At 39.8% G+C, this 26,167-nt stretch overlaps 1 protein-coding gene across 4 annotated transcripts in view; it reads right to left on the bottom strand.

Moving 5' to 3' along the window:
- The window catches only part of LOC136675549 (chromodomain Y-like protein), a 144,578-nt gene that overhangs the window by 53,339 nt on the left and 65,072 nt on the right, over window positions 1-26,167 (bottom strand). For all 4 annotated transcript variants that reach the window (XM_066652142.1, XM_066652145.1, XM_066652143.1 and 1 more), the window contains 2 exons: window positions 25,960-26,132; window positions 9,869-10,079 (listed from right to left, as the gene is read on the bottom strand). In XM_066652142.1, coding sequence (XP_066508239.1) covers window positions 9,869-10,079; window positions 25,960-26,132 — 384 coding nt within the window. The remainder of the gene's footprint in view (window positions 1-9,868; window positions 10,080-25,959; window positions 26,133-26,167) is intronic.

Here is a 26,167-nt window from a genome sequence, read left to right on the forward strand (position 1 = left end):
CAGCAGTATATTCTAGCCAAGGAATTTGTGAAACTGATGGTGATGTTTTGTAAACGTGCAGAGGCACAGAGCTCAGTTGATAGAGGGGAAAAAACTGCATGTAGTAAATTTTGGATACCCTCTGCTGCTTTCAAGCAGTTGTCTGTAGCTCATATGTATGGTTTTGTCGATGTGTGAGTCACAGGTATAAGAAAAATACAGTGTTACATCAGATAAAATACAAGAAAAACTAATTAAAATATCAGAAAGCTGTAAACACCAGTGTGTAGTCAACACCCATGTCTACAGAGTTCAGAGCTCTAAAGAAAACTTCATAAATGTTCACCATGTTTTTTTTTTTCACTTTGGAAACTAGGCTTTTGGGAAGTCCATGTTTAGAGTTAATTTAAACAAAAAACAGATGAATTACATACAGACTTCACTAACATTATTGTTGCTGGGTTTGTGCTAAATATCAAGGCATGTCAGATCACCTCAGATATGGCTGAAAGGCCTCGGACTCCAGGGGGTTAACTAAGGTAGTCTGCTTTAAGATGAAAGAGATGTAAATCTGAGATTTCATCCTGAGTCCATTACATTCCTAAGCCATTAAAATGGCCCCTTAGTCTGGTTCAGTAGGCTGCACAAACATGGGGAAGACTGCTGACTTTACAGATGTCCAGAAGGAAGTCACTGACAACCTCCTGCTGCACCCAAGCATATTAATGGAAAGTTGATTGGAAGGAAAAAGTTTTGCAGAAAAAGGTGCACAAGCAACAGGGATAACCACAGCCTTGAAAGCAGTGTATATAAAATAGATTACTCTGTAATGAAACTACTTAATATATGTGTTTCACTTTTTGAATGGAATTACTGTAATAAATGTACTTTTTTGACTGTATTGTAATTTATAGAGATGCACCTGTATATTGTCCTCCCTCTTCTGCCCTACAATTTATAAAAAACCTTTCAGAGCTATTAACCCCAGTTTCCACTCCATCAGACCCAATTGAGCTAGATGTACTAACCAATTATTTAGACAGTACCATTCAATCTACTTTAGAAAATGTGGTGCCACTTAAAATAAAGATGAGACAGAAAAAGCTCTCCCCATGGTACAATGATAAAACCAGTACCTTAAAACAAAGTACAGAAACTAGAGTGAAAATGGCAGTCAAAAAAGCTGAAGGTGTTCCACTCTGACTGGATTTATCAGGAAGGTACTGAATCAAAAATTACGGTTACTCTCACCCAGTGACGTTTTTATAGACTTTCAAAAAATATTAGACAACAAATTCAACCTACATTATTAAACTTCACTGTAATCTGTTGTGGCTGATATTTAAAGAAAAAAAAAACAGCTGTAGAAGAAAGGCTCGAAACATTTTACCCAATCCCACAGCTAGGACTAGAAAAGATTAACTCCTCTGCAAATTGTACAAATGGCACACGGTGTAATTCCCTCAAAATTACTCAAACTACTACTACCATTTATTATCAATCAACTTTTAAATAGAGTAAACTCTTTTAGCTTGGGCCATGTACCCAAGCAGTTATTAAACCTCTGATCAAGAAACCAAATATTGATGCTATCGTATTGTCTAATTACAGGTTTATTTCTAACCTACCATTAATAACTAAGACCTTAGGAAAAAGCTGTGGACCATCTACATAAGCACCATAGATATGAAAATTTCCAATCGGAACTCAGCCCACATCATAGCACTGACAGAGCTCTTGTTAAAATAACAAATGATCATCATCTTGTCTCTGATCAAGGTTGTGTATGGTACTACTCGACGTCAGTGCAGATTTTGACAAAATAGACCACAATATTCTTGTTTTCTATGTATCTGCATGGGTTTCATCCAGGTGCCCCAAGGTTCCCTAAGTGTCCCTAGCTGTGAGTGAAGGTATGTCGCCATGTGAAGGACTGATGCCCCTCCAGGTGCCTCCCAGGGCCAGTGATTCAGGGTAGGCTCTGCACCCACCGCAACCTCAGTATGGATTTTTGGTTGCATTTCCTCCTCCTATCCCATTCTTGTAACCGTCCCTCCCAGTGTGTGTAGTGGAGTAGCTACAAAGATATTTCTGGGGTTCAGGAATCCCTGCGCTGTGTAACACCATATGGTTTAGGGAAGCCAGCCAAGGAGCATGAGATGAAAAATTGCACATAATCATTATTAACCTGATGACAAACACAGATTAAAGAAAATAGAGGACTGTGTGAAGGACCTGAAAGGCTGGATGTTTTGGAACTTCCTCCTCCTAAACAGTAACAAAACAGAAGTTCTCCTTCTGGGTCCATAAGTGGCAGGAAGTAAAATATCAGATTTAATTTTAAATTTCACTCACTTTTCAGTTATACCTGGTTCAGCAGCAAAAAAAAAAAAAAAAAAAAAAAAAAAAAAAAAGAATCTTGATGTCTTTATTTATGGTGTCTATAATTTATTAAGATTTATCATTCGATCAACACATAGGAAGTATCACTAGAACAACTTTTTTTAAGCTTTATAGCATTGCCAAGATGAAAAATGCCCTATCCCTGCATAATGCTGAAATATTACTACCGTATTTTCCGCACTATAAGGCGCACCGGATTATAAGGCGCACCTTCATTGAATGACCTATTTTAAAACTTTGTCCATATATAAGGCGCACCGGATTATAAGGCGCATACAACAGACGCTACAGTAGAGGCTGGGGGTTACGTTATGCATCAATTAGATGGAGCTGCGCTAAAGGGAATGTCAACAAAACAGTCAGATAGGTCAGTTCAACTTTATTAATAGATTACAACCCAGCGTAGTTTAAGGTAAAACATGTAGTGTCTCGCTTTATTCCCTCGGAAGTAAAGAAGTTTAGTTTTCTTTACTTGGCGTAGGTCATCTTGTTGCTTCCTCCACTTTCGCACCATTGATTCGTTAATGTTAAATTCTCTTGCTGCTGCTCTATTCCCGTGTTCTTCTGCGTGACTTGTCGTCTTGAGTTTAAACTCTGCGTCATATGCGTGTCTCTTAATAGGAGCCATTTTGGGGTCTTTACATAAAAAACAAATGGAAATGAAATATATATACACCGGTATATATCCAGCATGCACCGCGCGCGGAAGAAAATGAACTAGGCGGCTGCTTACCGTAGTTGTGAGACCTGTTGTGGCTCAATATTGGTCCATATATAAGGCGCACCGGATTATAAGGCGCACTGTCGGCTTTTGAGATAATTTGAGTTTTTTAGGTGCGCCTTATAGTGCGGAAAATACGGTACATGCTTTTATTACTTGCCCCTACACTGACGTTCTCACGGACTACTAACTATTATTACCAGTAGATTGACCAGAGGAGGATGGGTCACCCCTTGTGAGCCTTGGTTCCTCCCAAGGTTTCTTCCTCATCTGGGGGAGATTTTCCTTGCCACTGTCGCCCCTGGCTTGCTCACTTGAGGGTTTTACATTTTTTTTTTTTTACATTTCATGTCAAATCTTTGTCTTACTGGAATTCTGTGAAGTTGCTTTGTGACAACATCAGTTGTGAAAAGCGCTATACAAATAAATTTGATTTGATATGATTTACTTCAAGACTAGACAACTGTAACGCACTGCCATCAGGATGCACTAGCAGGAATTTAAGTAAACTTCAACTAGTTAAAAATTCTGCAGCCAGCTAAAACTCACTCAAGTCCTGTCCTATTATTACCTCATTAGCTGCCAGTTAAATTCCATATCGATTGCAATTTTTTTTTTGATTTATTGATGTATAATTGTTTTATTGATGTATAAATCCCAACATGGGCTTCACCCTTAGTACCTGCAAGACCTTATTTCCTATTACGAGTAACCATGATCCTCACTGGGAGCTGGCTTTTTAATAGTTCCCAGAATTCAGAAGATTTCTGCTGGGGAAAGAGCCTTTTTTTTAACGAAGCCCCCAACTTTGGAACGATCTTCCAAATAATGTTCAGGACTCAGACTCAGTCACAATCTTCAGATCTAGGTTGAAAACAGTTTAGCTTCTGGTAGTTAATGTACCCTCTTAGATAAAGGCAGTAGGTCCAGGGATCCATGGACACAGGGAATAATGGTAAACTGAGACGCTGTCATCCCACCGCTCGTGCATGATCAGGTTTTTGTGTGGTGGAGCAGAGGGATGCCAATTGTTTCAGGGTGCTCCCATCCTTCTGGTTCTCTCCTTTATAGTTAATGGCTGACAATTTCTTTCAGCTGAAAGAAGGCAAGTCTGAAGTTATCATCTTTGGTGGTCCTTAAAACATTAGTAGTGTCTCTAATAACCTTGGTTACCTATACTCATGTATCAAAACATCTGTGAGAAAACTTGGTGTTATTTTTGTCTCTGTAGTGGACTCAGGACAAAAGCTCTTTGTTATGGGGTCTGTCTGGTTTCCCTAAAGATCAAAAATCGTGGAGCTGATCCAGCCACCCTGACCTTGCAGTCGGCTGTTGTAATTAAAATTCATGACAAGAGAGTCAACACAGAGCTCTCCTTTCACACCTTGAGATAATCCCATCAGCTAAGCGGCCAAAGTGTCTGCAAGCTACCATACTCACCATTGTGTTGTGTCAGGAGAAGTAACTATTTATTAATTTCATCTGGAAGCAGAGGTTTTAATCAAGATAGACATATATCCTGAATGTCTGGTCTATCCACAAAATGTAATTTCTTGTGACTTACTTTGATAAACCTACAGAAATAAAAAGTGTTTAGTCTAATCTAAATATGCCTATATCTATATCTTTATATGCATTTTCTTAATCTGATAAGTACCCAGAGAAACGGATTATTTACTCTCATATTAACATATGTCTTTATGTTATAACAACATGTAGAATTGCAAATCTCTCATTTGACCCTTGCCAAATCTATTATATACTTTTATCCCACAGGAATTAAGCATTATATGCACATGGTAATATCTGACTCACATGAGCACGAGTCATGTGATATGAAACGACCTTAAGTGCAAGAGCCAAACAGAGACTGCACTGGGCTCAGAGAGAGGAGTCCCAATCTGGAATAAAGCAGGGCGTGAAATATGAAGAAAACGCTCAGCCTTTTATTTGGAAGAGGTCTTTTTAGTTGTTTTTGGTTTGTTTAGTTAAGTTTACTTTTGGATTTTTTTTTTTATGTTTCTTGGTTTTGGTCTTTTGTTTTAAGTTCTTCTAGAGTTCTTTTAGTTTGAGAGCCTTTTTACAAGTTTAGAGCCTTCTGAGACACTCACGCATTTTTGAGACATGTGAAGTGCCTATCAACACTGATCAAAGAACATTCCAACAGGTACACTGAACTGAAGAGGCTCTGCCTGTTCTCTGCATCCTAAATAATCAGGAAAAGGGACATTTAGAGACTAAAAAATAAACCACCTATCAGAGGAACAGCCATCATCGCTAGCCGACTGAGGCGCGAGTTTCAACTAAATGTAAGCCAAAGTCTAATTTGAGTCGCTGTCTAAATTGTGTCTATTTAATAACATCAATTAAGTTCCATTAATTTACATCACAGTTAAGTTTAATATTGTTATACATATACATACCCGAGGTCACCATCTCTTCATTAGAATTCAAGCTTTATAGATGGGTTTCACCTGGATTAATCTAAAAGGGCTTGAATTATAATGTGATAAAGAGTGATTTGTGTGAATTTAATAAACCATCCTTTGTGATTTTAAATGACCGTGTGTGTTTGTAAATTGATTTGTGTAAGCTCTGAAAATCTGAAGAACTCACGAAAAGGGGACAACTAGTTAAATTATAGAATATCAATTTTAAGATTATATCATAACGAGTTGAGTTTTTACCAAAACGTTCTATTTTAGTTTCATCTACCTGCATGATATTCTCCCAATCCTCTTCTGGATCATCCATATGCTCTTTAGCAAACTTTTGTGGGGCCACAGATCAAGGGAGATTATCAATGGTCTTGTATGTCTTCCATTTTCTTACAATTGCTCCCACAGTTGATTTATTCACACCAACCCGCTTTCCTATTGTAGATTGACACTTCCCAGCCTGGTGCAGGTCTACAATTTTCTTCGTGGCGTCCTTCGACAGCTCTTTGGTCTTGGCCATGGTTGAGTTTGGAATCTGACTGTTTGAGGCTCTTTTATACAGATAACAAGGTCAAACAAGTGCCATTGATACAGGTAACGAGTGGAGGACAGAAGAGATTCTTAAATAAGAAGTTACAGTTCTATGAGAGCCAGAAATCTTGCTTGTTTGTGGGTGACCAAATACTCATTTTCCACCATAATTTACAAATTAATTCTTTAAAAATCCTGCAATGTGATTTCCTGGATTTATTTTCCTCTTGTCTCTCATAGTAGAAGTTTACCTATGATGAAAATTACAACTGAAAATGTGTAGGTAAGAAGTATAATTTACCCCCTGGAGTCTGAGGCCTTTCAGCCATGTTTGAGCTAATATGACATGCCTTGAAATTTCACCGACCTTAAAAAGTTGGTTCCCAAAAAGCTACACATTCTAATATTAAGCACACACCCAGCTAAAATAATGTGAGAGAAGTTTGTATGTCTTTCAAAAAACAGTTGAATGACATACAGATTTCATACAGACTTCTCGAGTACGAAGTTCAGAGGAAGTTTTCACTATACATCAGCACATTTGAACTCTAAACTTCGTACACATGGGTGTTAGCTACATACTGGTGTTTCCAGCTATCTGAGTTTTTCTTCTATATTGCTATGAATCTGATGTGACACTGTTTTTGTCAATACCTGTGGCTCACACATTGACTATTCATGAGATATTTATGAGGTACAGGTTAGAAACCCCCTCCCCACTATGAAAGATAATGGCCCATTAGCTCCCACCCCACCACATCAGTGAGACCAACTGAACCATTTAGTTGTAAATGGTGGTATTTTAGTTATTTAGCAAAGACAAAAACTGCTTTGGAGCAACAAAACATAAATACGAGCTTCAAATTACTGCTTGAAAGCAGCAGAGAGCATCCAACTTTTACTACAAGCCGCTTTTTCCCCCTCTGAGCTCTGTGCCTCTGCACATTTACCATCAGCTTCACGAAATGTGTCGCTGGAATATAGTATTGTACTAGAATGGCATGGAAGCAGAGCCAAACTTACAGCAGAAAAACAAGTCAAATATATTTCACTTACTCATCACAACATGAAGCCATTCCTCCTCAGCCAGCTGAAATGCATGACTGCTGTCTTGGAACTCTGCGATTAGTGCAAATACACAGCTATATATTTTTGTTTATGTGACTAAAATGAGCGTTTTTACACATCATAATTCTCCAAAAAGAGCAGCCGGATTAGTATGCATTTATAATATGAATGGGTGGGCAATCAAGGGTCATGGTCTGAGTCTCAAAGAGAGACGTGCCTCTTGTTACTTATCTTTCTATAACCCCCAGGTAATAATAAATTTCTTTTCTCCATATATTTGAAAACTAGAAACTAAGGTTTCTAGAGTTATGTTTATTATGTTTCTAGAACAAAACCAAGCTGAGCTTGAAGTGTTTTGATTTATCCTGCTGGTGGAAGGGCAGACTTCAAAGAATTAACAGATAATTTGCAGGATTACTGTATAAGATTCAGTATAAACGAATACACATAATAATAAACTAATTAGCAGTATATTTACTAATAATTAATGATTCATTAGAATAATTAGCACCATTAATGCATAAGTACTAGAAAGTTATGTTAGTTCTTTACATGAATTAACATACTTATTAACAATGGTGTAAGAAGCAGCTAGTACACAGATAATGAGTAATTAATATATAAATTTACCGATTAATTACCAGTTCACTTAATTAGTAATGCCTCGTAAATTAATCAATTACTAAGTAAGTGTCTATGCTTAGTATCAGCTAATGAAGGGTTAACTACTGATATAAATCATGGGAAATTAATCATTATTCATTCTATAAATAAAGATTAATTAGCAAACATTAATGCAAAGTGTTACTCACAAGAGCATAACAGAAGACCTATGTGATATATAGGGTTCTTTGTTTTTGTCAATAATCTGTAGATAGATTGATCAGAGGAGGATATTTCTCCCATTGTGAGGCATGGTTCATGAGATTTTCCTTGACACTCTCACCCCTGGCTTGCTAACCTGGGGCTTTTCTCTGAAGCTGCTTTGTGACATCAGCTGTAAAAGCACTATACAAATACATACTACTCTTACTTACTACTCCAATTCGTGTCTGTTTCAGCTCATCCAGCTGTGTAAATTCAGTCCAGTATTAACTCTTGTACAGCACCTCTCTCTCCTTGCTCTCTCTGCCGTAAGGTCAGTACTGGGAATACTGATCTAGATTCTTGTAGCGAGATAAACACCTGTGAGATGTGTGCTGTAAATAGTTGCACATTTCTCGTGAGAGCCCTCAGCAGCCATAGAGCTCATACAGCTCAGTGGAACATCACAATCATTTAGAAGCTGTAATTTTAAGGTTGAAATACTACATAGTCTTCCTTTAAATGCAGTTCCACGCCACAAGATATTGTGACGGACCCATGTACAGACCTCTACTCCAGACTGTTTGTTTCAGGTTTCTGTAGATGTTTAAAAGGATTCCATATCAGAAACGTCCATTGTTCTTAGCCATTCCTGAAAGCTTTTAGTTGTGTCTTCTGTGTCATTATCCAGTAGGGAGGACCCATGACCTGCAACTGTAACACATTTCTCTCCAGATTCAAGGCATCCTATGCCAGACATAGCAAAGCAGTACCCCAATATAACCAAGCCTCCTCAATGTTTCACAGAAGGTATGGTGATCTTTAATTTGCAAGCTTTATTTTTTTTCATCTGTGAATATAGTGCTGACATGGCTTGCCAAAAAACTCACTGAAGCACTGTGGCTTGTCAACATGCATTTTAGTAAATTCCATTCAGCCTTTTCCCCTTCAGTGGAGGAGTCTTCCATGCTGCTCAAAAAGTGACAGATGGTGCAATCAGACACTGGTGCACCTTGACCTTGGAGTTCACCTTATGTCTTTGGAAGCTTTTGTTGGTTCTTTATCTACCATTTGCACCATGTTTCTGTTCAGTCTGGGAGTCTGGCAATAGTCTTATAAACCTTAAACTACTTAATATTTGCAAATGTATTCACAGGGACGGTAAGATGCTTGGAGACAATTTAAAGGCTTATTCATGCAGATGCCAAATTTTATGGACCCCACCAAAAAATAAATAAATAAATAAACAAATAAATAAATAATAGAACACACCTAAACACTGCAAGTAAAATTTTGAAAACAAACCCATGTATATCAACTGTGTCTTTCTCACAGAGCCGCCCTAAACTGATGGGCTAAACCAGTTTCTTCACACTGCACTCTAACAGCCCTGCTTTGTCTAATTCACTCCTACTAGCACAACACAAACTAACACATGTCAAGTGTCACTGCAGCGCTGAGACACTAGATGCTAATCATACCTGCTCGATGGTGGTCTTGTGGGGCTCCTGAACATTGGAGGGTGAAATGGGGATAAGAAAGTATGCAGAGAAACGGGGGGACTATTGTCTGTAATTGTTGAACTACAAAGTTCTCCTGTATGGTCAATGGTGCTGATAAAATGGAAAATGAGTGTAGATAAAAGGTTGGTGTTTCTAATCCAGTAATCATTCTATGTATATTCCATCTATTTATACATTTTTATAGGGTTACCAACAAGAATAAGCTAAGATATATCTCTTTTCACACTTGCTTTGTTTTACTCTATAAGATACCATGCAATGCATGCAATTATACATGAGTAAATTACCTTTATAAAGGAATGAAACTTTGTTTCAATGAGATGCAAAGGTACCAACACATTTGTCCACATCTATATGTATTACCACTACACAGGAGTTTAAGAAATTTTCCATGTACTAACCGAAGCAACTCCCATGATGTGAGGAAATGTTATCGAAGAGCAGGCATCTGGTGTCTGGCCAAAGGTGGTGTAAGGAGTCTGGAACCAGGCCTTCTCATTGGCCCAGATAACATCACAAAGTGGTAGGATGGATGCTCCAAGCCCTATAGCAGGTCCATTCACAGCAGCAATGATAGGTTTCTTGAACTGGATGAATGTGTTCACAAATGCCCTGAAAATAGAAAATTAATTAATTTTCATTAACAATGCATTACTACATATAATGTAGACACCTTATATTTACCAAGGATTACTTATATGTGCTACTTTATAAGATCATCATACTGAATAAACAAGATAGCTTTTAAAACTGTATATTTATTGATCAAAAATTTTCATATACCAACATTAGATGTATAGGGCAATATGACCAAAACGCTCATATCTCGATATGCCTAATAAAAGGTGATATAATCATCAGCATCATATTTTCCACATTTCCATTTCAGGGTCGTGGTGAAACGGTGATATACGATATAATTATGAAATTATGAAAACCATAACAAATTATAATGTCAAAGTTAATGTTAATGTTAATGATTTTATAATGATATAATTCATATATAACTCAAATATATTGCTATATAAGTTTTTTTTTTAATAATAATGAAATTCATTCATTCATTCTTTATCTGTAACCGCTTATCCAGTTCAGGGTCGTGGTGGGTCCAGAGCCTACCTGGATTCATTAGGCCCAAGGCAGGAATACACCCTGGAGGGGGCACCAGTCCTTCACAGGGCATAATAATGAAATAATAAACTAAATTAAAATAAAATAAATTCCTCCTTGGATCACCACCTTAACGTGGTGGAGGGGTTTGTGTGCCTGCGTGAGCCTAGGAGCTATGTTATCGGGGGCAATAGCCCCTGGTAGGATCTCTCAAGGCAAAATGGTCCTAGGTGATGGGCCAGACAAAGAGTGATCCATAAAGACAAGGATGAATAAGTTAAGAACATGGACACAGCCTCCCTTGCCCAGAGTAGGGTTACCGGGGCCTCACCCTGGAGCCAGGCCTGGGGGAGGGGCTACTTGGCGAGCGCCTGGTGGCCGGACTTTCACTCATGGGGTCCGGCCAGGCTCAGCCCGAAGGAGTTACATGGGTCCACTCTCCCATGGGCCCACCACCTCTGGGAGAGAGAGTAATCCGGGTCTGGTACATTGTAGATCAGGTGGCAGCCGGGGTCTGGGGCCCTGGCGTCCTGATCCTCAGTTACTGAAACTGGCTTTTGGAACATAACCTCTCTGGTGGGAAAAGAGCCTGAGCTGCTGCGCGAGATTGAGAGGTACTGTCTAGATATAGTTGGGCTCACCTCGACACACAGTATGGGCTCTGGAACCAATCACCTTGAGAGGGGCTGGATGCCCTTTCACTCTGGAGTTGCCCAGGGTGAGAGGCGTAAGGCAGGAGTGGGTTACTCATAGCCCCCCGGCTTAGCGCCTGTACGTTGGGGTTTACCCCAGTGGACGAGAGGGTAATTTCCCTGCGCCTTGGGTCTGGGGAAACGGCTCTGACTGTTGTTTGTGCTTATGCACCGAAAAGCAGTTTAGAGTACCATGCCTTCTTGGGGACCCTAGAGGGGGTGCTGGAGAACACTCATTCTGGGGACTCCATTGTTCTGCTGGGGGACTTCAACACTCACGTGGGTAATGACAGTGAGACCTGGAGGGGCGTGATTGGGAGGAATGGCCCCGCTGATCTGAACCCGAGTGGTGTTCAGTTATTGGATTTCTGTGCCCGTCACAGTTTGTCCATTACGAACACCATGTTCGAGCATAAGGGTGTCCACGAGTACACCTGGCATCAGGACACCCTAGGCCGCATTTCGATGATCGACTTTATAGTCGTATCATCGAACCTGCGGCCATATGTTCTGGAAACTTGGGTGAAGAGGGGCGCTGAGCTGTCAACTGATCACCACCTTGTGGTGAGTTGGATCAGATGGCAGGGGAGGATGCTGGACAGACCTGGCAGGCCCAACGTGTGCTGAGGGTTTGCTGGTAATGTTTGGCAGAGGAACCTGTCAGAAAGATCTTCAACTCCCACATCCGGCAGAGCTTCGACTGCATCTTGGGGGAGGCTGGTCACATTGAGTCCGAGTGGGCCATGTTCCGGACCTCCATTGTTGAGGCGGCTGAACGGAGCTGTGGCTTCAAGGTTGTCGCTGCCTGTTGGGGTAGCAATCCCCGCACTCGGTGGTGGATACCCCGGGTGAGGGGGGCTGTCAAGCTGAAGAAAGAGTTCTATTGAGCCTGGTTGGCTTGGGGGACTCCAGAGGCAGCCGACAGGTACAGAGGAGCCAAGCGACTCGCGGCTTCGGCTGTCGCTGAGGCAAAAACTCGGGTGTGGGAGAAGTTCGGTGAGAACATGGAAAACAATTTTCAGTCGGTCCGAGAAGTTTCTGGCAAACCATCAGGCGACTCAGGAGGGGAAAGCGGTTTTCCACCAACACTGTATATGGTGGGGGTGGGGAACTGTTGACTTTCGACTGGGGACGTCATTAGGCAGTTGAAGGAATACTTCGAGCACGTCTTCCGCAGAGGAAGCAGAGTTTGGGGACCCGGGGGGGGGGGGGGGGGGCCTCAAGGCTCTGGATGTTGTGGGGCTGTCCTGGCTGACACGTCTTTGCAACATCGCGTGGACATCTGGGGCAGTGCCTCTGGACTGGCTGACTGGGGTGGTGGTTCCCCTTTTTAAAAAGGGGGATCGAAGGGTGTGTTCCAACTATAGGGGGATCAAACTCCTCAGCCTCCCCGGTAAGGTCTATGCAGGGGTACTGGAGAAGAGAGTCCGACTGATAGTTGAACCTCGGCTCCAGGAGGAACAATGCGGATACCGCCCCGGTTGTGGAACACAGGACCAGCTCTTTACCCTCGCTAGGATCCTGGAGGGTGCATGGGAGTTTGCTCAACCAGTCTACATGTATTTTGTGGATCTGGGGAAGGCATTCGACCGTGTACCTCTGGGTATTCTGTGGGGGGGTGCTCGGTGAGTACGAGGTACTGGGCTCTTTGCTACGAGCCATCCAGTCCCTGTATAAACAGAGCAGGAGTCTTGTTCGTATGGCTGGCAGTAAGTCCGACTAGTTTCCAGTCGGAGTTGGACTCCGTCAGGGCTGCCCGTTGTCACCGGTTCTGTTCATAATTTTTATGGACAGAATTTCTCGGCGTAGTTGCGGAGGGTGTCCGGTTTGGAGGGTGGTCTCAGGATTCCATGTCTGCTTGTTGTGTTGATGTGGTCTTGTTGGCTTCATCAAGCCGGGACCTCCAGCTGGACCAGTTTGCAGCCGAGTTTGAAGCGGCAGGGATGAGGATCAGCACCTCCAAGTCCGAGTCCATGGTATTCAGTCGGAAAAGGGTGGAGTGCTCTCTCCAGGTTGGAAGTGAGATCCTGCCTCAAGTGGAGGAGTTTAAATACCTCGGGGTCTTGTTCACAAGTGAGGGAAAGATGGAGCGTGTGATTGACAGGCGGATTGGTGCAGCGTCAGCAGTAATGCGGTCTCTGTACCAGTCCGTTGTGGTGAAGAGAGAGATGAGCAGAAAAGCAAAGCTCTCGATTTACCGTTCAATCTGCGTCCCAACCCTCACCTATGATCATGAGCTTTGGGTAGTGACCAAAAGTACGAGATTGCGGGTACAAGCGGCTGAAATTAGTTTTCTCCGCAGGGTGTCTGGACTCTCCCTTAGAGACAGGGTTAGGAGCTTGGACATCCGGGAGAGACTCGGAGTGGAGCCGCTGCTCCTCCACGTCGATAGGAGCCAGGTGAGGTGGTTCGGGCATCTGGTTAGGATGCCTCCTGGACCCCTTCCTGGTGAGGTGTTCCGGGCATGTCCAACAGGGAGGAGGCCCCGGGGCACACCAAGAAAACGCTGAAGAGACTACATGTCTTGACTGGCCTGGGAACGCCTCAGTATACCCCCGGAGGAGCTGGAGGCGGTGGCTGGGGAGAGGGAGGTCTGGGTTTCTTTGCTCCGACTGCTTCCCCCGCGATCCGGATAAGCGGTGGATAATGGATGGATGGATGTAAAATATACTAAAAATATAGCCACAAGTGGTGATCCGAGGGTTGAAGCACATGTCAGCCCAATCACACTTTTAGCAGCTGGGCCAGATAGGCCATAAATTCCCCCATAAGCAAAATTATCAATTTTACTGCTGGAAAAATGTGTATAAGTAATCCTGTCAAAATGTACTTCATTCTTCTGAGTTAAACTTGTAATAATAATAAGGAATTTCAGTGAGGACATTTCTAATGAGTCACTTCACCAATTTAATCAGCAGCTGGATTTGAATCCAGGCCATCTGGTTCCAATGTCAAGCATTAACAGGATGCGCCACACCATTGCTTAAACTACTGTAACACTTTAAACTTGTGATTCAGATTTTTAAATATTATTATGAACATTAAAATATTCAGTTTAACACACTTGCGCAATAGCCTCTGTGTACAAATTTCCCAAGGCATTCATGACCATATTTTTTTGACTCTGTGATCAAGTGTGGGTTTTGAACCCTGAACCTATGGGCCAAGAAGGTAGCAGCTTTCATTTTATGCCACAAGTTACTTGTGGACCCTTGGCACATCTTGGGCCTCTTGAAACAGTGAAGTAATATGGAATCTTTCAAAAACTTTTAATTTTTTTTATCATTATAACACAATGAACATATATTTAACATTCAGTTTAGGTTGACATTGGGGAAAATGTTTTAAATTTGATCAAAATTGGAACATCCATAATAAAGTTATAGAACCAATTATTTACAACAGTACCACACTGACTGATTGAGGATCTGCAGCCAAAAAACATTATTTAATACATTTTGAGAAAATCTGTTTAAAACTCATATTAGTTTATAATGGGGAATTTTCAAACTTTCATAAACTACACAAAAACTATCGACTATTATTGCAATGGACATGTATTTGCAAAAGCATCAGGCTTGGGGTGCTGTATAAGTAGGTTTTATGTTTCATTAACATATGTGGTATTCAGAATAACCTGAACTTTAATAATTCTTCAAAATATGTTGGGCTTTCACCATTGTGTGGCTTCCAGGCCCCTCCCAGTAACTGGTGAAACATGCATTCAATAAACCACAAAAAAATACTGTAACTCAAGAACACTTTCCCCAAATATTACAAACATTCATAGGCTTGATCCAAATATTTAATTCACCCATGTGATGTAGGCAGAGAATTAATTATAGATATTCAGCTTAGAAATGCAAACACATATTTGAATGTAAATTGCTCTCTGGATTTTTACCTAAGGTGGACATACATGATTTCAGCAGAATTCTAAGGACATGAACTTTAATAACTATCAGTAAAATGTGGGAATTTCATCACTGCCCTGATAGCATAGTGATGGTGGACCAAGGCTGGTCCACTGAAGACATTGGTCATTTGGCCAGTGTCAACATTTTAGCATAATCATTTTATATGAGGCATACTCATTATCTCCCATAGTTGTTGGTAATATTTGTATTAGTCCTCCAGAATAAAAGTCTCTATTTGAGAAGATTAAAGATGTGCAATGTCCTGTACACAGGACAGTAACCTGAGTGGTAAGATGGTAGACCAGAAGTGGTCTACAGTCAGTATTGTGCCAACCTTTTTACTCCAGTGTACCGATATATGCTTGCTATCTGGGTGTGTGGCTTTCAGGGCCCTTGCAATAATTGGTGAAGCATGTATTCAACAAAGCACACAAACATAGTTGTAACTCAGGAACTCTTTCCCCAAATGTTACTAAAATTCATAGGCTTGCTATACTAGCTATAGCATACAAAAACTCATGAATCAATTTATTAACGAATTGTAGCACCCGCTGCATGCAAAGTTAGTTTTTTTATCCTCATGGTATGCATATATGCTATTTTACGCTGGGTAACACCATTCTGGTTTTGCTGCACTATCTTTCTGCGCAACAATGGTGGAATTGGTGATCCTCTTACCATCTTGGCTTCAGAGAGACACTGACACTCTGAGAAGCTCTTTTTACACCCAATCATGTTGTCAATTGACCTAATTAGTGTTAATTGGTCTTCCAGCTGTTAGTTATATGCTCAATTTCCTTTTTCTAGCCACTTATTGTTACTTGTCCAATTTTTTGGGGATTTGTTGACACTGAAATTTTGAATCTACATATTTTTCCTTTAAAATGTTACATTTACTCAGATTAAACTTTTGATCTGTCATCTATGTTCTATTATAAATAAAATATTGTCATTTGCTATCTCCACATCATTGCATTCAGTTTTTATTCACAATTATTTGTTTAGTGTCCCAACTTTTTGGGAATCCGGTTTGTATTTGTCAATTGACTGAAAATCCACAGACTAGTTAAAAAAAAATCTCAATTTGCACATAAATGACCAATGCAAAAAAAAAAAAACATGCATTTTTTGACAACACATGCAATAGCAGTATTGTTAGACATACTGCAGTGTATAATACAATCCAAATTCCATCTCAATATGTTTATATATGATATGAGATTTTCATGTTAAAAATCTGAATAGTGCCCCCTAATGGCTATCAATACAAAATACTGTAGGTACATAGGAAGTGCCTCTATGGACATGCCATTCAAAGATCATGATGATTGGCCAACGTTAAACAGCTGCTGAAACCTGATTGCCACTTGGACCATATATGTCCGTATTGTGATGTTCATATATTGTCAACGTCATTGGCCAAAGTTGTACATCTGCACACAAGGAAAAAGGGAATTTTGGATTTTGGTCTCTAGCTACCAGTGTTTAGGATCTATGAGGCAAAAGGCACTTAATTATATAGAGCCCCCCCCCCCCCCCCCCCCCCCCCACCCCACTGACCAAACAGTGTCCAAATGCAGGACCAAAGGACTCTTTGAAGTAGTGTTGTGCTAGGAGAGCCTAATTCGCAAGCACAAGGCCTAAGTGTGTCTACACACAAGAATCAGCACAATGAGGCCTTAGGGAGCATGGTCTTATTAGGCCAAACAAGGCATCAATGAGGCTACGACCAAATACTCAGTGTAGGTATAAGTAGGAATCAGAACAATGAGGCCATAAACAGTCTAGGCCAGTGAGGCTTCACAAGTACAAATGAACTTTGGGTTTTATTTTAACGGTTAATAAGAAAAGTCAAAGAAAGCCAAAAATGATCCAAATGCCTTAATTTGATTTAACTGCTGAGTACTGGTCTTAATTATGATAGATATATATGTTCATATGTTACAACCTGTGCAGACAAATATTTGATCAAACCTACTATGGATCAGTAAACAATAAATTCTTTAGCGCCATTTGGCTTTGAAGGAATTTATTATTTTCCCATTAAATTATTCATCCTAAAGCATTAATTATACTTTCATGCACTGAAACATTTCAAGCATTTCAGGGTAGAAATACATTTAACTGAAATACAATATTTGCCACAAGATGGTAACAAAACCTTAATTATTATTGCTGTGTTTTATTGAAACAGTGAGTAAGAAAACGAAAGGAAGCCAAAGTTTAGCAAAAGGGCTTTCTTTGCTATGACTGGTGATAAATTCATGCTCATATGTTATGATCCTTTGACCTGTGCAGATAAATAGGCTCTCAAACACAATATAGATCAACAAACCAATATTTAGTGTGTAGTGTTTGCCATAGTGTTGCTGAGCATTTAGTTCATGTTACAAATGCACATACAGAAATATTTAAGCATGTACTACTAGGATGTTTTCCTAACATGAACATATGTGGTATCAGCGGAATCCTAAAGACCTGAACTTTAATAATTATCAATATCAAATGTTGAACTTTTATCACTATGTAGCTTACAGGCCCCTTCCAATAACAGAGATCCAGCATGAATTCCACAAATGCACGCCCTTGTCCTGTAGTGTCTGTTTTCCACACCATGTGCTCTCTCAGCACATGGCTCTGTTTGTTATTGTCCATGTCTCTGCCTATGTCCTGCCTCCTTGTCCGTCCTCCTCGTTATCTGTCTCAGGCGTGTCTTGTCTGTGTTATGTATTTAAGTTCCCTTGTCTCACTTCTTGTTTGACGGTCATTCGTTTCATTCCTCAAGTCATGTTGTTCCTCTTCCAATGTTGCTGTCGTCATGTTACCCAGTCCGGTCTGTCTGTCTCAGTCGTTTCCTTTGTCATGATATTAAGTCTGTCTGTCATGTTTGCTCTAGCCCTCTGTGTTTAGTTTCAGATTTAGCACTGTGTTTATGTTTAGCTTTAGCTATCTGTGTTTATTTAGCCTTCTAGATCTTAGTGAAGTATCTCTGTCTAGGTCTTTAGTCTGTCTGTCTTTCCCGTTTGCTATAGTTCTCCGTTTTAGGTTTAGTCTGTCTAGCTCTTTGTATTTTAGTTTAGTCTGCTTAGCTCCCTTTGTCTGTCTCTGTTAGCTCCCGGTGTGTTGCCTTTCTGTTAGTGTCTTTGTTTTGTTATATTTTTTTGTTTATAAAGTATCTGTGTTTTAGCGTGTGCTTCCGCCTCCGTCAGTCCGCCATCCGTGATTCCTGACATGCACCTATAACTCAAAAACGCTTTCCCCAAAAATTTCACAAATTTTCATCAGGATGAGAAGACATGATTAAATTGTGGTGCCACTGCAATCCCAGATGGCACTATAACACAAAAACCCATTTATCCAGTTGTAACAATTGTCCAATTGTAACACCCGCTTTTGGTGGATTTTAGTTATATTGGACAGACTTCTTCACACTTAGACCCTTCACAAGTCTGTAAAGTTTGGTCTCAATTAGGCTTAATTTCTTTGAGTTACCGATAAAACAATGTATAAAGCTGCTTACACTTCAATTTATTGACATGTTGCAACAACACAATGTTAAAAAGTCACATTTTTATATAATTATTTACCTACAGATTCCAACAAGGCCAATTGTTTGGGAATAGACTCAAATTCCACAGACTAGTTAGAAAACTTACATTTTCAAACAACTGGCCAATGAGAAAATACAACATATTTTTTGACAATACTTGCAATGATAAATTTGTGAGGCTGTATGCAGAGTATACAGACATATGGCTTGTCGATATCCTTAATTTCCGCTGAAAATTTTTATGCCCTTAGGAAGTGCCTCCATGGACATGTATAATGTATCCATGGATCATGTATAATGATCATCACGACATGTTGCAGGCCTCAAATTCAAAATGAGTAAAATTTAGTTAGTTTATCCATTTAACATTAAATATCTTGTCTTTGTAGTGTATTCAATTGAATATAAGTGGAAAAGGATTTGTAAATCATTGTATTCTGTTTTTATTTGTTTTCCACAACATCCCTTCATTGGAATTGGGGTTGTATAAACAGTCTGAGTGTGGCGTCAACATGAGAGTGGAGAGGTTGAGACAGAGATACACTTCCTCCTTCACTGTCAAAAATTCAGAACATCTAGAGAACACTTCACAGACAGGTTTCAATAGCTGATCCCAAATTGTCACATACAGACCTGAAGAAATTAGAGTGGGGCACTGTTATGTGCAGGTATAGCACGTAAGTATTTTTTTCCCCTCTTTGTCAACCTTCAATATAGGTTCTGGGTGTACCAATTAGGAGGTGCCATGATCTGCACTGCACCAATCAGGAGTGACTGCTTTGTATGAGGAGGTGGGTCTTGGAACATAAAAATGTCTATAAAAGTAGCTCTATAGTTAGACTGAGACTTTGTATGCTGGTTGTGATTGTTAGGAAAGGTGTGTTTTTTTTCTCTGTGTGCTCCCCACCATTCTCCTCTCTATGCTCTAGCCATGTGAAGAGTGGACAGGCAAGCTCGTTCAGATTCACTAGGCAAGGGGTGGGTGTCACCTGTGTATTTATGTTAGGTTTAGTTTTGGGCCAGGTAGATTATTTATTTTGTTATTTTCTTATGTTTCGCACTACCCAAGTCCACTTTTACTGTTAACATTTTGTATTTCATGTTTAAAATATAAGCCATTTACATACACCAAATACTTTTAACATTTTCTTTTACTTACGTTTATGTGTGTTTGGATCATACCATCTGTTTCTAGTAATTAAGTAAAGTGGTGGCTTCTTTATACTCATTTACTGCTGTGGTGTTTTTCCTTGCACTCGCCATACACGGGTTACCTTATAGGTGTTGCTTCCTCATTATCCCTAGCTATTTCACCCTGAGGAACAAAACAGGCACACAACCCCCCCCCCCCCCCCTCGCTGCACAGTGGGTATCAGCCCGTCACTGCCTGAGAGACAGTGCTTATCACCCACCTCACCATACCCCACCCTTCACTACATACATATACACTATAAATAAGTTTACAAGTACATATATAAAGTACTGAAATTTCATAATTATCAAAGAAAAAGTTGGAATTTCATCACTGCTTGGCTTCCAGACTCTACCAAGAAATACAGGGTTCCCAAAAAAAAAACAAATAAAAAAAAAAAAAAGACAAATACAGCTATAACTCAAATGCTTTTCCCCAAATGTTACAATACTTCACATGCTTGATCCCTATAAGGTTGGAAAATATGATCACTTGGCTGTGCAACTGCAAGCCTAGGCAGCGCCAATCAGGTTTTACTACATTAACAAGGTCCAATCATCATGACACTTGAATGGTATGTCCATGGCAGCACTTCCTAAGCACATAAAAAAATAAATATATATATTAGGGGCGCAATTCAAATTTTGAATATGAATGAATGAATGAATGAATATGGAATATCTCAGCAAAAATGAATCATATCAAAAAGCAATGTGTTTTACTGAATACTCTGCAAAATTACAACTATTGTCAAAAATGCATTGTTTATCCACAAGGTGTGTGAAAATGGAGATTTTGGAACTCCTCCCTGGAAATTGTCCTGTCAATAAATAACTGGTATTTTTGCAGTCTGTATAGACTGTAGGTAAGTAATTATCAAAAAGAATTTGCACTTATGACACGCTGTTGCGGCATTTATTCAACAAATATGCATGGGCAGAGCTCAGTGCACTCTTTGAGCTATAACCCAAACAAACTTAACCCAAATCAAACAAAACTTGGTACACATGTGTAAGTCAAATTGCACAGAAAGGGGGTGCTACAATTAGACAGCAACTGGTTGAATATTTTTTTTTTTTTTTTAATTATTACACCGCCACCTACAGAGACAGTAGCAGCAATATAAGATAGATATATGAGATAGATACATCTGAAGACCATGGGAAAGGAGCTTGTGCATTTTCATAACATATTGCTAAGGCATTTTTGAATTACAGTTGTTTTTGTGTGAAGTTTCAAAGGCAAGCTGCACAGCAGATTTTAAGAAGAGGCTGCAATCACACAGCAAAGTTCCAAATTTTTTGGATAATAATTAAAGTTCAGGTCCTTAAGATTCTCATGATACCACATATGTCCATATAGGGCTTTTATCCAGGGACGAGTTCATGCTCAAAAATATGTCAGTTACATCTCATCTATGCCTGCAGACTTCTCTGTTATGCAGAATCCCCCCCAACCCTTCCCTCTCCTTCTCACACACTGACTGTCACCTCTCCTCCCCCCTCCCCCTGCCAGTCAGAGAGGGCCACAGAGAGGACACAGACACATAAATGCAGATCTCCATCAATTAACCCTAACATTATGACCACCTCCTTATTTCTACATTCAGTGTCCACGTTTTCAGCTCCACTGGCCTCAGGAGCACTTTGTAGGTCTACAATTACAGAGGTGGGTCCACCTTTTGCTCTGCATACTTTCATTGCTCCCTTTCACCCTTGTTCTTCAATGGTCAGGACGCCCACACAGCAGGTATGATTTATGTGCTGGAGTTTTAAACCCCTCAGCATCACTGCTGGACTGAGAACAGTCCTCCCGCTGACAGTGTCCTGTGTCCACTTACAAACCACTAGAGGAAAATCAGCCCAATTTGTGATGCAACAGATGAGCTACTGTCTCTGCCTTTATATCTATAAGGTGGACCAACAGGGTAGGTGTGTCTAACAGTATGGACAGTGAGTAGACACAGGTTTTAAAATCTCCAGCAGCACTGCTGTGTCTGATCCACTCAGAGCACAATACACACTGATATATCACAACAATGTCAGTGTCGCTGCAGTGCTAAGAATGATCCACCACTCAAATCATATCTGCTTTGTGGGGGTCCTTAACATTGAGTCAGAATCCAAGGTGAAACTCTAGAGTTCAAATTTGCCCTGGATATGCTATAGGCCTGTGCGTCACCTGATTTGAAGGCAATGTCACAGGCCTTCAGCAGAAGACGCACCTGCTTGTTCATCCATGGTTTCTGATTTGGGTAAGTGGTGATCATCTTCTATGTGGTAACCCTGTCAATGTTGGTCTTGATATAGTCCAACACATAGGAGGTGTATGTATCAACAAGTCATAAGTAATTTGGTCTATCCATTCAAGTTATTCTTTAAAAAAAAGTGACAATAATATTGAATATTTAATATATATCATATTTAATATTGATCAATTAAAATCATTTATATTGATAACATTTTTGTCCAAATTGCCTAGGTCTAGTCCAATGAATTTGGTTAGTTTCTAAGAAATGAGAAACAGCTTGTCATTATTATTTTTACTTTATGGGTAAATAGTTCCAACAGTTTTAGTTTTTACTTAACTTTACACTGCATTATGTTGTTAAAACATTATGCCATTTGAACATCTCCAAGTACTCAGTATTTCCACAATAGCTTTAGACATTTAGATATTTAATTTAGACATTTCAAGACAAATGACATGACTCTAATATAGATAGTGAACATTGACTTGTTCACTAGGCCCATAAAACAGCTGACCATTTTATTAGTTCCCTTTTAGTCTCACATTGACAGACTGGTACCTTTCCTCAAATAACTTGGCCAAGAATCACCTGCTACTTCAGGAAAAGGAATCTGACACAAAAAAGGACCAATAACAAGTCTGCTATTTTGGCATGAAGTATACAAGGCACGCGGCAAATCAGAATGCTACTGGCAGAATCCTGACTGTGAGGCCAGCTTATCATACTGAAAGTATCAGACACTCCATCACCTTGTGAGCAGAGAGCATCTGTAGTAGAGACTAGACCCCTTTTAAACAGTCCTTCAGTGGAGCAGACACAGTAGTTTTGTTGGAGTTTCTAAACCCCTAGATCAAGAATAGTCCACCATACAGCCAAAAGCTTCCTGTGACCATTAAAAGGACTAGAGGATGACAAATGCAAACCATGAAGCAAAAGATGAGCAAATGTTTCTCACATTGTATGGTGGACCCACATATTTCTATTAGGTGTACAAATACATTTTAAGTTTTAATATTTGTACAATGTATAATTGTAAGAAAATATAAAACATTCTCCCATTCTTCTGTAATTTTATGGTATGTGTTACACAGTATTAAATAGTGTTGTAACAATACCAAAGTTATGACTTTTGATACGTGCCTAAATATCCCAATACCAATACTGAAATGACACCATGACAAAAACCTAAAACACCAGGAAATGTAGTGGAGTAACATATGATCGAACATGGAAATTAAAATTCATTATTAATTTAAAAAAAAAAAAAAAACCTACAGAATCTTCATCTGATGACTATATACATCGTAAACTACTTTTTATTTTCAAATATCATTTTTATATTTAATTTCACTACATAAAAAAACCTACATGTGGTCAGTAAAGCACAGACCTATCCACAAACATGTATTGTGTCCTTTATGTTCCGTAATGTGCAATCTAATAATCCAAGGGCTTCATCACCACGAATTACAGTTCACATCATTTATGTTTATTTTCATGCTCAGTAAAAATACGTATGAGCGTTTTTGACAATGAATATGTACATTTGTAACATTAGTAGTTAGATAATTCAATTAATTAGAGTGGAAAGGTCATATTGTTATTACATTGTGTGCAGAGATCTCTGCCCTTGAGCTTATGGAAATTTTTATGGTAGTTTATTTTGTATTTCCAACCAGATCTCACTGATTTATTAGTTTAATAACACTCAGTACACATCTATGTTACATTTTTGGGATGTGTATGATGTAATTGTTATCCATTATATTCACTAACCTGCCTTTTTCTGAATTAAAACTTTTTCTGAACTTTAAACAAGTCTGCTCATCTGTCAGAAAGATGTTCACCGAGTTGGAGGCGTTGGCTTCTTTGGTCTGCACAGGTATAAAACATATTTTGCAGACCAGTTTGTCCATGGGCTTGCCCTGACTATCTGATAAGTATGTAAAATAATACAAGCTTAGGGCGGTCTGCAAAAGCGCTGGTATTAGAAGCCGTGTCTCGCGATCTCTTCTGACTCAGTAGCTGTGTTCCAAAGCCTAGGCTGCGACCGAGGTAGGACGCGTCCTCAATAGTACTGTCCAATGAACACTCCTTAGTAACCCGATCACACAAACGTTATGGTCTAAAAAGGCTGGCAGAAGACTTTACCATGAAAGATTTCATCTCTCACCTCCGACAGAATTTCTCACATGTTCCAGAGCAGGAAGGGGCGGAAGGAGGAGGCTTTTTTTTTTTTTTCAAAATTCGCTGGCTGAGGTAACTTCCAATTCTACGGATGGGGACCGGCAGGCAAAAAAGGCTGCAGCTGTCGCAGTTGCTGAAGAAAAATCCAGGGCATGAGAGGAGTTTGGAGAGGCCATGGAGATTAACTTCCGGGTGGCCTCAAAGAGATTCTGGACAACACTTAATAGGGGAAGGGGGGGGAACACTGTCCAAGCTGTGCTCAGTAAGTATGGTGAAACTATGAACTTGACTGAGCGTATTGTCAGCCGTTGTAAGGAGCACTCTGAGGAACTCCAAGAGACATGCCTCCTGTGCAGGAGGTAGGGCCAAAAGTGTCCTTGGCTGAAGTCACTTAGGTGGTTAAAAAGCTTTGCAGTGGCAAAGCCCCAGGAGTGGACGAGATTCACTCAGAGTTACTGAAGACCCTCGATGTTTTCTTTTACACTTATGTATTTAATGGTATTGCATTTATGGTGACTAACAACCCCATGTCATAAAAAAATGCAGCCTTGGAACTGATAAGTAGGATGGTCCCCCTCCTCCTGAGTCTGCAGGATACGACACCCATGCTTTCCAAAGAGATATAACAGATTTCTATTCCATTGCTTCAGTCCCTTTTAAATGAGTTTTGGCTCAAAGAAGACAGCTGAATTTCTGGACTGTGGCTCCTTACTGACATGCTATAGCTTTAATTTGCATTTGGGAATTGCATGAGGAACTGTGTTAACACAGTGATTTCAGGAAGCGTTCCTGAGCCCATGCAATGGATTCAGAGTACAGAATTATGCATGTTTTTTATTTTTTTTAATACAGAGAGGGAACATAGGTCATGAGCATTCAATATTTGACCATGTGCCTTGCGCACAGGGATTTCTCCACATTGTCTGTATCTTCTGATGATATGTACGGTAGATGGTGGGATATTCAAAGTCTTCCTGATTTTAAACTGAAGAACATTTTTCTGAAACATTTCTATAACAATTCTTTATTCTTCAGATTCAGTTTTTCGCAGATTGGGGAAAATCTGCCTCATTTTGCTTCTGTAGCGGTCTGCCCCTCTAAAATGTATACCCAGTTATGTGACTTAGTTGAAAACGGCTCAGCTGTTATTAGTACCCTTTTCCAGCATTTTGATGCCTGTCCCAACTTTGAGGTGTGTTGCTGCCATCAAGTTCTAAATTTGTTAATTTATTTTTCTGAGATCATATTTTTCATACTTTTAACATCTGATATCTGTTCTATGTTTTACTGTGTATAAAATATGGGTCTATCCCATTTGCAAATCACTGCACTCTGTTTTTACTTACTTGCGGCCTTAGATTTAACAACAATGTGCATACCAAAAATAACAATTTCTCTTTCAAGGTCTGGCACATCCCAGAAATTCTCATGGTGATGTGACTTAAAGTATTTTAAGTAAATGTGTAAATGTGCAATTATTTGTCATTGTACAACATACAATGAAATGTGCCTTTCACATTTAACCCATCTGTGGCAGTGAACACACACTAGTCAGACGATAATGTAATGAAAATGAAGCATATTCATTTTTACCTTATGGTTTCTGCCATCTTGATGCTTTCTCTCTTTCTGTCATCTGTGAGTCGTCTGATAAAGTAGATGAAGTCTAGGCCAAAACAGAACACACTTCCAACAGCACTTAGGAGCACTAACTTACTATCATCAGCTGATGCTGTGGCCATAGCACTCTGAACTTCTTTCATCACCTGTAGCATATATACAATATGGAAACACACAAAAT

The sequence above is a fragment of the Hoplias malabaricus genome, chromosome X1 (genome assembly GCF_029633855.1).
Source record: "Hoplias malabaricus isolate fHopMal1 chromosome X1, fHopMal1.hap1, whole genome shotgun sequence".
In the NCBI taxonomy this organism is placed as follows: domain Eukaryota; kingdom Metazoa; phylum Chordata; class Actinopteri; order Characiformes; family Erythrinidae; genus Hoplias; species Hoplias malabaricus.